Here is a 13,393-nt window from a genome sequence, read left to right on the forward strand (position 1 = left end):
GAGAGAGAGATTGAAGATATGGAGAAGCGAGGGCAGAAGGAGGGAGCTATAGGATCGAAGACGAGTAGGAATTGGATCAAGAGAACAGGTTCCGGTTTGGAAAGAGTTCAGAAGTGTAGAGAGTTCATCCAAAGAGGCCGAGGAAACACAGAAAATTTGTTAGGTGGAGGGCGATAAAAGTTAAGAGCAGAAGAAGAGAATGGGGGGGACATATCTCAGGCGAATAGTGGTAAATCTTAGAGATGGAAATAATTAGCAAAGTCATTAGGAGAGAATGATGAAGGACAGGAGGAGAGGGAAGTTTAAGCACGTGTTGAAGTGGAGAACAAACGCTGCGAGGCGCCTCTCATTGGCGGAGATCAATGATTTGTAATATTCTGTTTTGCCATAGAGAGGCGCTGTGAGAAGGAAGAAAGAAAAATTTGAAATGGATGATCATCCCACTCTTTGGACTTTCTCCAAAGACATTCGGCCGCTCTTAGAGCAGGACCGGAGAAACTTAATGTTGGGGGTAACCAGGGCTAGGTCTAGTCTTAGAGGAAGAAGTGCGGGACAGAGCCAGGGCAAAGCGGTTCAAGGTTTGAAGAGTGGAGTTAAAATAAAGACATAGCTGAATCAGCCGACATCCCGCGATTTAGGGAAGGGGATAGAAGAAACCAGGGTCCAGACCAAGATGGTAGAGTCGACAGATTGAAGATCACAAATGGCGTTGAATAGTATGGCGGAGGAGAGAGTATACGTAGGCAAGGAGATTAAAATGGATCAGATAGTGGAAAGTCAAGTGCCAGGTAGTCAGAAATGGCGCAGTTTGCAGCAAGAACTAGGTCAAGACAGTGACCAGAGAATGAGTGAAGGTTGGATGTGGTTGGAGGCCAAAGAAGCTAGCAGAAAGTTAAAGCAGGATGTTGTAGAGTTATTGGCATCGTCAACGTGGATATTGAAGTCACCTAGGATCAAAGTGGGGACTGAATCTGAAAGGAAGAATGTCAGCCATGATTCAAAGTCTGAGAGGAACTGGGTGGCAGAGCCAGGAGGGCGATAAATAACTGCGACCCGGAGCTGTAGAGGAGAAAAGAGTCTAATAGGATGAAACTCAAAAGAAGAGAAATGATAGCTGGGGGGAAAAGATAGAACTTGAAACTGGCAGGAGTTAGATAGCAAGATACCAACCCCTCCTCCTCAACCCTCAGGACAGCTAGTGTGGGTGAAGGAGAGACCACCAAAAGAAAGGGAAGCGGAGGTAGCAGTATCATGGGCTGGGAGCCAGGTTTCGGTGAGAGCGAGGAGGTTAAAGGATTTAGAGAGAAAAAGGTCATGAATTGCTGTTGCTTTGGGGCAGCAGAGCGGCAGTTCCAGAGGGAACAGAGGAAGGGAAGCAGGGAGACAGGGAGAGGCCAAATGGGGATCAGGTTAGGAGAAATGTGGCGAGCCATGGGTGCGTTCACTTTATGCTAAATGGTTCTCAACTTTTGGTTTCTCAAATGTTGTTCTCCCTTTTAGATAGCAACAGTACTTTTTGGCTAAATTTAAATTGTCCGAAGTATTAGAATAATAGAATCCTAGAATCCTAGAGTTGGAAGAGACCACAAGGTCCATCCAGTTTAACCCCCTGCCATGCAGGAACTCTCAATCAAATTGCTATCTACTTGTTAAGCAAAAGATAAGAATCATGGCATGGTGATAGTACAAGAAACCAGAATGCTTCTGCTACATTTTCCAGAACAGTATCATGAAAGCATAAATTTTATACTGCTGAATATTGTTCTAATGAGCAGCCTCACCTGTTGTTTTTTTTAAAGTCAGATATGAGGTAACCACAACAGACAGCCTACAGGTACGTTCTGCTCAATTTCTGTCTTGCCAGTGCTGCTACATCATTCTTTCATCAGTGCAACAAAAAGGGAAAAGGCAGGCTAAACATGCATAAGCATACAGACACACCTTTCACTTGAGTAAGATTACCAATCCACTGAGCCATTTGCTCCTATCCTGAGATCCTTTTGAGATACACTCGGGATTAAACTTGGAATCGACAACATGCAAAGCTTGTCCCTTGCTCCTGCTTTCTATCAATCTGTCTCAGCTTGGCTTCTAGAAAAGCCATCTGGCAAGAATGGATTGGAAAATGTCATGCACGTCCCTTATTCACAAGAACACCTAGCATTTTTCAGTGATATGCTTGGATTCCTCAGAGCACAAAGCAGACACGTACAAGAACACATTTAGAAGTTAATTCCAAGTACAATAAATCTTTCATGAATCATTCCCAGTCTTGAAAGTGAACAAAGTCAATATTCTCCAAGATGACTTGACCATGAAGAACAAGAAATACTTGCACATCATGAAGAAGAAATACAGATCTGCACTGGTAGAAGAGAAGGCCTCTTGCATCCAAACCCTTCATTTCAATTAAGACCTCCTGTGAAGACACACCCAACTAAAGGTAGTGGCAGGTTTGGGTGTGCAACGCCGGTACCTTGGTGAGATCAAACTCTTCTACCCAAAAAGGCTCTGATGCTGAATGTAAAGTTCAAAAAGGGGGAAGTTTAATTTGAAGAACAAAAATAAAGTTTTGTCCTCCCCAGCTCTAGATAACTTGAAATAAAAGATACTTTACAGACTTTCAGCAATCTTCAGGGTGTTATCTTTCTGGGTCTGATCTTGGTTTGATCTCTTCTCTCAATGGAGCTGGTGCAGGGTCTTTCAGCTCCTCAATTCTTTGTCTTGTAGTAGGTAACTAATTTCTGGTAACTGATTTGACTAACTTATTCTTGGTAACTAAAATCGGCTAACGTGTAAGAAATGCCCTTTCTGGCTGTCTGGGCCTGTTTGCCACCAAAAGACAGTTCTCTGCCTGCTCACAGCAAAGCCTGCTCCAAACTAAAAGCCTCTAGCTACAACAGAGCATACTGGGAAGGGGCAAACCAAATCTGGAAAAACGCAGGGGATCGATCCTACAGCTCCTCCCACAACTAATACAATGAACATTTCCTACACTAAAACATACCATGGCCTGAACCAATATGAAAGAAAATGCAGGGGGAGATTCAAACAGTCCTGGCTGGACATCACACTCCCCGCTCAAAATTTCAACGAAATTTTGCAACCTTATGACCTATCTTATCCATTTATACATCAAATCAAATGTTGTATCTAACACTGAACAGGGTAACTAAATCTGACAAAGGTCTTAGATACTTGACCACTTTGTCTTTGCTTATAGTTCTTATGGTGGCCTTTCATGGTAGTGTCTAATTACCAAAAGAGCTACATGTCCATCTGCTGATCGTTGAGATGATTTCAATTTGCTGCTCCCAGGTCAGCTACCTTTGCCTTCATCTCCTCCTCCCTCTATAGTGGTTTCCTCTTCATTTTGTGAATGGGCCAAGTTGGCTATGGCATCCATTTCTTCAGAAGACCCCCTTTGGTTTGTGTTGGTCTAGGTCTCAACCATGTTGACAGCAGCAGTTTTTGACCGAATGGTATTCCACCATATTCTCTACAGCTTCTGAATAATGAGAAGACTCTCACACCACACGTTTAGAATATTCCTCTCGACTGGATGAGATACGGATAATGTCAACGGAGGCTACCCTTTTGGGGATGATTCTCCAGTGAGATGAAGTGCTCGAGCATGAAGAATGGGTGTACCATGTGCTCTTCACTCCCTGCTCTTCTTTCTGAGAAGTATGCATGGGATTCTTCCAAATGTCATAGTCTTTGCACAGCTTGCCACATTTGTGGCAACGAGCCTCATCATTCTCAGACTCATCAAGATTGGACATGTAAGAGTCAGCGTCACAGGGATAGAAAGAGTCATCCAGCTCTGAGCTAACCTCTGGGTTCTCTGCTGATTCCAATCCATTGTCGTGGTTGATGCTTAGTTCTTCACAGGGTATTTTATTCATCAGGCTGGACTTCTTGATCTGCAAACACCACTGGAGAGTCTCATCATTGAGAAGACAGAAGCGGACTTTCATCTCAACAGAGAAACTGCCATCCTTATTCACATGCGCCTTCTTCTCTATGTCATCATTGACTAGGGAATGGGCCAACTCCCCAGCTTTAGAGTGTGGACAGTTGTGTGGAAATGGAACACCATTCTCCGAGGACATCGTTAGGCCATTTGTGGAGGATTTTCCTGATGACCAGGAAAACCTTGCATCACACTCTTTTTGGTTTTCAATCCAAAGTTCATTTCTTGGTTTTTGCCTTAGCTGTTGCTGCTGGATCGGGAAGCCAGGCCAGGCAATTTCTCCAAAGTGTTTCCTGGGGTTCTCCTTCACCATTGGCTTGAAGGGCTCCCGGCCGACACAGACCAGCACGTTGGGACAATGTAACACAGCTTGCATACTGTCAATCTTTTCTGGCTTTTGTGGGTGAGATACCTTATGGTATGGCAGGAACCATTATTCTTGGGGTTCACTGCACAAAGGAACTCTTTCAGCATAATTGCTTACAAACAAATCTTCAATGAACTGCACAATCTGTTCCTTTAAAGTGAGATCTTTGAGCATTCTGTTTCTCAAAGCAAAAAGCCTTTTTCCAGCAAGTTGACCGTTGTTAGGCAAAATTGGTCGGTCTTCTCTAAAGGGAAGAGGTGCCATCCAGCTCCCTTCACTATTTTGAACTGTCTCTAGGTTCATTATTTCTAGGAACTGCCCTAGGTTTGTTAATTATAAGCATGTTCTGTTTTTTGTATAAATCTGTTATCAACTGATTTGTCTCAAATCTTTGTGGCGCACTGGTGGCGCAGTGGTTAAATGCCTGTACTGCAGCCATTCACTCGAAACCACAAGGTTGCGAGTTCAAGACCAGCAAAAGGGCCCAAGCTCGACTCAGGCTTGCATCCTTCCGAGGTCGCTAAAATGAGTACCCAGACTGTTGGGGGCAAATTAGCTTACTTGCTAATTAGCTTACTTGCTGTTCACCACTATGATCTTTGGAATAGCGGTATATAAATAAAACAAATTATTATTATTATTATATGTTTGATTGGTTGTCCTTAGCACAATGTGTCCCCCCCACCTTTCTGAGGTTATATACTCTGAAAATCAGGTGAAAAGCTATGGAACCTCATCCTCACTCTTGAAAAAAAAAAGCATTTACAAAGTAACATCAATTGTCTTTGCACGTGGTTCATGGACTCCCTGAAGCCCATCTATATATCTAAAGTTAAGAATTCCCACTACCTCCTTAGCAGATCTCCTCTACTTGGTTTGGTTCTCAACAGCAATTTTATCTTGTAGTCTTGAAGGCCTAGTCTTTTCACCCCTTTTCACATCTCACTCTATCATTCTTGTTCTGTGCTGGAACTCACTTCCCTACATGTTTCTTTTGGTAATGAACACTGACTGACACATTAGTGCTGTAAGATAAGCTTCACAGGTGGTAAATGATGCAACAGATGGTACACAGCAGAGAAGCATCCTTTTACTGATGGGGCCCAGCACTCCCTCACAGTCATTCTACTCAGACTATTCCCAGTTCATGACCCAACTGAATCCCCACAGCTAGTTGTATGGGGAACCTGGGCTGATATGCACCCCCTGGGCAAGGCTGATAGAAGATGCACTCCCAAGGTTATGTACTAGTGCAGAAGCAAACAAGGAACATCAAAACGTGCAAGTATGACCTATCTCTCCCTCCCTTCTACAATAACCACACAGACTATGGAAGCAGGTTAATAACAGGAAAATTCACTTGTCTAGTCTGTTCTCAGCCATTTCTAAATTTTCTCAACAAGCTAACCTTTTCCCAACTAAGATAATTCAAAAATGTATCAATGGCAGTAATAAAAATTCAGCTTTACTATACTACTGAAAAGTGGCCCCTTTTGTGTATGCTTGTGCCCCATTGCAAACAATGGGGTGTGTTCTTGTGGTGCGGCGTGCCTGCCATAGGCGCACACAACATTTGTTTACTTGTCACACGGCTTCAGCGTAAGCTTGAAGCCATGTATAGTGCGTCCGTATACAGAGCAGGTGCACTGTACTATTAATGTTTGGCCAACAAGGACTTCAAATCCATCTGCCTAATGGCAGAGGGTCACCTCAGTACAATTCCTTTATATCAACTTAACTTCAACCAGCCATTCCTTTTTTCTTCAATTAAATGTTGCTGTATTTAATTCTTACCATACTTGTTATTCGTTAAATACAGTCTTTAAATGTTACTTATTAGTTACTGTTGTTCAGGTTAAAGAAGAAGATGGAAGGTCTTAATTCACTTCTTAGTAGCTGGACATGAGTTTAGGTATCTGGTTAGGTATGTATTAGGCAACATGGGTCAGGACTACAATAGTAAAAAAAAAAAAAAAAAAAAAGGGGGGGGGTTTTTGACAGAACCAGTGCCTATGGCCTTCACATTGTGGTATTTCCTAATACCTAGACATTGTTCTTCAGCCAAGCCTCAGACATATAGCCAGACCTATCAGAGTGCACACACCAGACTTTTCAATCCTTCAATAATATGGTGGAGCCCAGACCCATTTCAAACCATGGAGGTCTCAGAAGGAGACAGCAAATGAAGCTCAGACAAACCACCAATGGAACAAGTCAGAAAGGGGCTAGGACAAAGCAGAAAAAGATCCATGAAATATTATAACTGTTGCAGAGGAAGGTGAGATTCAGTAGATTATGGCCCATTTAAATAACAAATGTACACAATACTGCTTTGTGTTGTTAAGTATAATTGACTGGGAACCAGAAAAACTATGGTCAGAAGTCACGGACATAATAAAGGAAGAATGCAGCAAGACATTTAATTGTGGCCAAAAAGATGTATGCATGCTTTTTAACATCTACATGAAACCGCTGGGAGAGATCATCCGGAGACACGGGGCGCGGTGTTATCAGTACGCTGATGACACCCAAATAATTTTCTCTGTGTCTCCGACTGATGCAGTAACTAAGGATGGCATCTCTCCTCTAGAGGCCTGTCTGACGTCAGTAATGGGCTGGATGAGGAAAAACAAACTCAGTGTGAATCCAGGGAAAACGGAAGTACTGGCGATTGGTTCCCCGGTCCCAGGTGGTGAAATTTGTCATCCGGTCCTGAACGGGGTCACGCTCCCCTTGAAGGACTCGGTGCGCAGTCTGGGGGTACTCCTTGACTCGTCGCTCCAGCTGACTTCGCAGGTGGATGCGGCGGTTAGGAGTGCTTGTTATCAGCTTCGGCTGATACGCCAGCTGCGCCCCTACCTGGATCGTCGGAACCTTGAAACTGTCGTACATGCTTTGGTAACCTCTCGTTTGGATTTCTGCAATGCGCTCTACATGGGGCAACCCTTGTACCAAACCCGGAAGCTACAGTTGGTGCAGAACATGGCAGCCAGATTGGTCACTGGTAGTTCCAGGACAGACCATATAACTCCTATTTTAAAAGATCTTCACTGGCTGCCTGTTCGCTTCCGAGCTCAATACAAGGTGTTGGTTTTGACCTATAAAGCCCTAAATGGCTTGGGCCCAGGGTACTTAGAGGACCGCCTCTCCCCATACAATCCGCCCCGCACTCTCAGATCATCTGGGACAAATCTGTTAGAGGTCCCTAAGTCTCATCTGGTACGGACCTCTCAGAGGGCTTTTACTGTTGTTGCCCCTTCATTGTGGAATGAGCTTCCCACAGAGCTCCGCTCCTCTGCATCACTAGTTTCTTTCAAGAAACAATTAAAAACATACTTATTTCAGCTGGCTTTTTCACCTTAGCTAATTGTGTCTTTTTGTTCTGCCCCTTGCTCTCTGTGTTCCCTGTTTTTTGACCCCATTTTTTTGTAAATATTGTTCCTTATTTAGCCCCTGATGAATGTGATATGTTCCATTTTCCGTTTCGTTTCATGTTACTCCCTGTTATATCCCCTGGTAATGTTTTTAAATTTTATATACTGATGTTTTAACTGTATTTTTGTAAGCCGCTTTGATCACTTCCGTGGAAAAGCGGGATAGAAATAAAGATTATTATTATTATTATTATTATTATTATAATGTGCTACCTTGGACTCAGACTCAAACTATCTGGGACAAGTGGGTTGGACACAGAGGCCGGTTACACACCGGCACTTGGGACCTCCGCAGGACGTCCCATTTTAAAAAAGGGGCGTCTCTTCTAGACGCCCCTGGGTCTAATACGGACTCTGTCCGTACAATATGGCGCCGGCCGTTCCACACGGCCGGCACCATCTTTACGTATCGGACGCATAGCGTCCGAACGTGTCGCAGCACCTATGACATTGCGAATGTGCCAGCGGCACCTCGCGACGTCATAGAGGCGCCGCAAGAAGGAGCTCCATTTTGGAGCTCCTTTTTTGCTCCGTGCGGGAGCCGCACGGTGTGGCTGCTACGGCTCCCGCATGGAGCAAGCGGCGGCGGCGGCAGACCGCCTCAAAGCGGTGGTCTATAACCCGCCAGAGTTATCAAAACACCATCAGGGAAGGCATCTGATACACATGCCCTGCATCGTCCACTTTAGTCCATTTCCCAGCTTGTAGACCCTGGGAACCTTTTTTCTTTTAAAAAAAAGGCTGAAGCTACTTCTAGTCAGTTCTAGTTTTCAAAATATTCCCTCCTCAAAAAGCTCAGGTTGAAATAGCTTAACTTTTGGCAGCTTCTTGGGGCATGACTGGACTATTTTGGGGGGTGATAAGGCTGCAAAGGACACAAAAACAATCACATTTGCTCAGCCATAGTCTAAGCAGATCATAGAATCTAGAATAGTGGAAGAGACATCAAGGCCCATCTAGTCCAACCCCTGCCATGCAGGCATACATAATCAAAGCATCCCTGATGGCCATCCAGCCTGTTTAAAAACCTCCAAAGAAGGAGACTCCACCACACTCCGAGGGAGCGTGTTCCACTGTTGAACAGCTCTTACTGTCAGGAAGTTTTTTCCTGAGCTTGAGGTTGAATCTCTTGTTCTGTAGTTTGCATCCATTGTTCCATGTCTTAGCAGAACAGAGCAGTATAAAACAAACTTACTCCATTCTCAATATGACATCCTTTCGAATATTTAAACATATCACCTCTAAGGAACACAAACAAGGATGGAGAAAACAGTATAGTTTAAGGGAAGAGAATGAAGGAAGGGGTCAATATTAAATTGTGGAAGAACTAGCAAGGCAATGAAGACTCCAGAGAGTTTTTTTGAGGATTTTTTCGGGCTATGTGGTCGTGATCTGGAAGAGTTTATTCCTGACGTTTCGCCAGTATCTGTGGCTGGCATCTTCAGAGAATGCTGGCATAGTGGGGTATATATACTGTGTGACCCTTGGTTCAGAGGAAGTGATTTACATGTTAATTTGTGTGTTGGTTCTTCAAAGATAATTGAAGCACCTAGACTGGGCTCTACAGCTCAGACATCAGAAGGGCTGCCAGACTCAGAAAAACCCATAGGAGTGAAGATAAACAACCACCCAAAGGGAAGGTATTTTTTACCACACATCAAAGGAGTCACACGTTCTTTTTCCTCTGCAGGAAGCTGCGCGGTTTGGCGGTTGCAGTTTCCCTGCAGAGGAAAAACAGGCGCCGGCAGGCCTCCCTTTTTGGGAGGTCTGTACCACACCAAAGTTTGGCTACCAATCCTGAAAAACACAACAACAACAACAACAATAATAATATTTATTTGTGTTTCTCTGCCTCTCCCAGTGGATCGAAGCGGGGTTACAGACTATTAATCAAGACCCAGTAAGTGCAAATGAAAACCACCCAGGGTCAGGGGTTTTCCCAGCAGACAACAGATCACTAATTAGACACCCTGAGGCCTTACCATTCAACTACAGACCAACACACAGATTAACACTTAAATCACTTCCTCTCAACCAAGGATCACACATTATATATACCCTGTGATGTAAGGTACCTTTAAGACACAGCCCTTAGTGATATCAGCTGTAGTCTATATATACTCTTAAGAGAGTTGGAGAGGGATTGATTGCTCTCTCTTCCTCATCTCACTCTCCTGGGACTGGCTGTGCTCAGTAGCTCATGGGTGAATAAACTTACTGCTCTTACTTGAAGACTGGACTCTGTGTGGATTCTTGTAAGATTGGATTCCAACAGCAGACATCACATACCCTACTCACTTCTATGCCAGCATTCTCGGAAGATGCCAGCCACAGATGCTGGCAAAACATCAGGAATAAACTCTTCCAGAACATGGCCACATAACCTGAAAAACCTACAAAAAACTATGGATGCCGACAGTGAAAACCTTTGACTTCACTCTAGAAAAGGTTCTCCAGAAATGCTTTTGGTTAGAGTAACAGTGGAATGCACGTGGCCTCAGAAAACAAGAAGATTTGGAAACCAGTAACTGACCAATTCACTTCACATTTTTAAACCTCATCATCCAGTATTCCACAATGGGGATGACATCTGTCCTGGAGGAACTTGTGTGGCCCAAGAGAGTGATATGGGCCAGACTGAGGAGTATCACTGGCCACAACTCATCCCTTGTTATATAATTGAACATCTTAAAACACATGTCAGTATGTTTTTAAAATAACACCTTGTTGAAATAAACCTCTTCTGTTTACCTCATCCCTACAACCTCACTACTGAGCACAGACAAGGAAGATAATTTAGGAATCCCAAAACGATACATTTCACATTACTACAAATAAAACACTGGAGCACTTCTATTTCTGTACTGACATAACATCTCCAATGGCTGAATCTCCAATGGCCTCTATTATGGGCAAATACATGACCATGCAACAGAGTAACAACTCATGTGATGCTCCTAAGACTAGCTCCAATTGTTTAATTGTTCTTACCTGGCCTGTTTGTGGCTGCCATAATAAAAACCTGACGACGAGATTCCAGGCCATCCATCTCTGTCAGCAACTGGTTCACTACACGGACACTGGCACCTGACTGAAAGAGTGAGAATGCAGTGAAATGACAAACACAACAAAAATTTACCACATCAACACATCTGAAGGCTGATGTTTTTCATAGCCTTGGGGCTTGTCTATACTGACGAAAAAATGTGGCTTCACCTTGTAGTGGCCACAAGCTGGGCATACATTTTTGACAATTTGTAGGAAAGCTGCAGGGAATGTGGTCCAGAAGGCTTTAATCTATTATCTAAAAAGTCATCCTTTACCCCAAATCTTCTAAAAATCTCCATTTTCCTGGGTATAGCTGGTGCTCTGAGGTGGTTTCAGAGTGGAAGAAGGGGTAGGAAGAGTTTTTGGTGTGTGGGACTGGTTAGGTGTGGCAAGCCTGGTTTATATCACCATGTTTTATTACTTCACTGCATGTTCACCATGAGATCAGCGGTGAGGGGTTATCTTCTCACACTTCTTCCCCCTTCCCAAGTGCTGCATTTGCTTTTACTCTTTGTACTCTGCTCTCCAATTATTTGTTCACTCACTTGTGTAGTGATTTCACATGCTCCCTTCCATGATCATTTGTTCACTTGCTCATGCAGATGTATGTGGGGGGGAGGATGTAGGGGACTGAGTGCATGATATCTCTGCATAAGTGAGCAAATGATCAGAGAGGAAAGGGAATACACACCACCCCTGGTATCACCCAATGCAGGGGAGAGGCTGCCAGAGGGCATAGCACCAAGCCTGCTGACCCCTTCTCCTTCCTCTCCACAAAGGGGGGCAGTGGCTGGGGCTTACTCATGAGTAGGGCGCAACCACAAAGTTCTACTTGTGAGTAGGGTGGCAGCAACAGTCCACTAGCGAGGAGGAGTAGACTGCCTCCACGCTTCCTCCCTGGCAAGCTCTGAGAGGGAACTGTTTTGGTCTGCAGAAGAACCGCCACCACCTCCTTCATAGGAAAAGTTTCTCTGCTACTGCTACTGCCACTCACTGCAACAGCCATGGGTGAGGACCAAGTCCAGTAAGAACAGCAAGCTGACAGGGTGGTCATGACCAGGCAACGGGAGCAGCCACAGCTGCAGTAGCCACCATCACACTGGCCACGCTGGCTTGACAAGGAGCGAGCAAGAAAGTGGCAGTCGTGAAGAGCTGAAAGCTGGGCAGCCCCCTAGATGGACCCAGCCATGCTGGAGGCTGGGTTTCACTCCCTGCCACTATGCCTCTTCCTCCCCCATGGGAGGAGGACCGATATGGTGTCACCCCTGTGCATGCCACCAGTGATGCCACTGAGTATACATGCACTCCATTCCTTGAAATAAAAACGAAGAGGACACAATGCTAATGGGGTTAGGAGCCCTGGTGGCGCAGTGGTGTACTGCATCCACTCACTCACAAACCATAAGGTTGCAAGTTCAAAACCAGCAAAAGGGCTCAAGCTTGACTCAGGCTTGCATCCTTCCAAGGTCGCTAAAATGAGTACCCAGATTGTTGGGGGCAATTAGCTTACAGTTGTAAACCGCTTAGACATTGCTAGTTCGATATGAAGTGGTATATAAATGAAGCTGTTTGTTTTTGTTTTGTTGGTGGGGGAGAGGGAAATGGTAGCCTGATTTGATCCCTCACCGCTGATCTCATAGTTCGACATGTCCATAAAGAAAAGGCTATTAAAATGGTTTGATTATTTCTTTCTCTGATTCATATTTGTGTGTGTGTGTGTTTCCACATTTAAAATTCCCTCTCTTTCTCACTGGGGCAGCAAAGGGGGAAAGGGGATTGGATGGAGAAGCATCCAATCAGAGTGCAAGGTGGTTTAGATTGACCAGTCAACAGTAACAGCTATTGGTTGATAGCTTGATGCATGCATGCTGGAAAGGCAAAAAACAATAAAGTGAGGTGACCTTGCAAAGGGAAAATGTGTGGCTGGTTAGGCCCAATGTCACCTCACTGTAAGAATTTCAAGCCCATCAGATCATAAAATTCTAAGAGGGGAAAAAAAAAGATACTACAAAACAGATATAAACTGAATTTCAGCTGATATAGAGCCTTCAGAATTACAATGCAATACCAGGGAGGAGAACCTGTTGGTGGAAATGATTCAAACAGCTATCTGATTTAGTAACACCTGAAAGCACTTAAAGATGCCAAAGTTGTGTTTCAATCTTATCTGGCCCATCTTTAGATAAATAAACCTCCCACATACATCCTTGAGAACAATGTAAGTATTGATCATGACTTCAACTGACTCTTCTCATGGACAGGATTATACTTAAGCAGAGTGATGTACAGTATAATTAAAAGTGAGCACAGTTAACTGCACCTAAAATGACTTTTCTATTATTCTAAAGGGGTGTTAAGAATCTCATGGACATGAGAATGGATATTTTATTTCTTTTGTATTTTGACAAACACTTTTAGGAACTTGTATCATAACACCAAGAATAAAAATTAAAGTTATGTCCAAATTTAGAATGTTTAATGGGAGGATTTCCCATTATTATGTTGAAAAGTATGTGAACATAAACCCTGATGTAATGCATATATTAATTAGAATTATTACATACTAAA

At 43.9% G+C, this 13,393-nt stretch overlaps 1 protein-coding gene across 1 annotated transcript in view; it reads right to left on the reverse strand.

The window, feature by feature from the left end:
• NVL (nuclear VCP like) overlaps positions 1–13,393 on the reverse strand; it is a 75,083-nt gene that overhangs the window by 22,623 nt on the left and 39,067 nt on the right. Inside the window, 1 exon segment of the mRNA XM_042445800.1 lies at positions 10,769–10,868. Coding sequence (XP_042301734.1) covers positions 10,769–10,868 — 100 coding nt within the window.

The sequence above is a fragment of the Sceloporus undulatus genome, chromosome 1 (assembly GCF_019175285.1).
Source record: "Sceloporus undulatus isolate JIND9_A2432 ecotype Alabama chromosome 1, SceUnd_v1.1, whole genome shotgun sequence".
Taxonomy (NCBI): Eukaryota; Metazoa; Chordata; class Lepidosauria; order Squamata; family Phrynosomatidae; genus Sceloporus; species Sceloporus undulatus.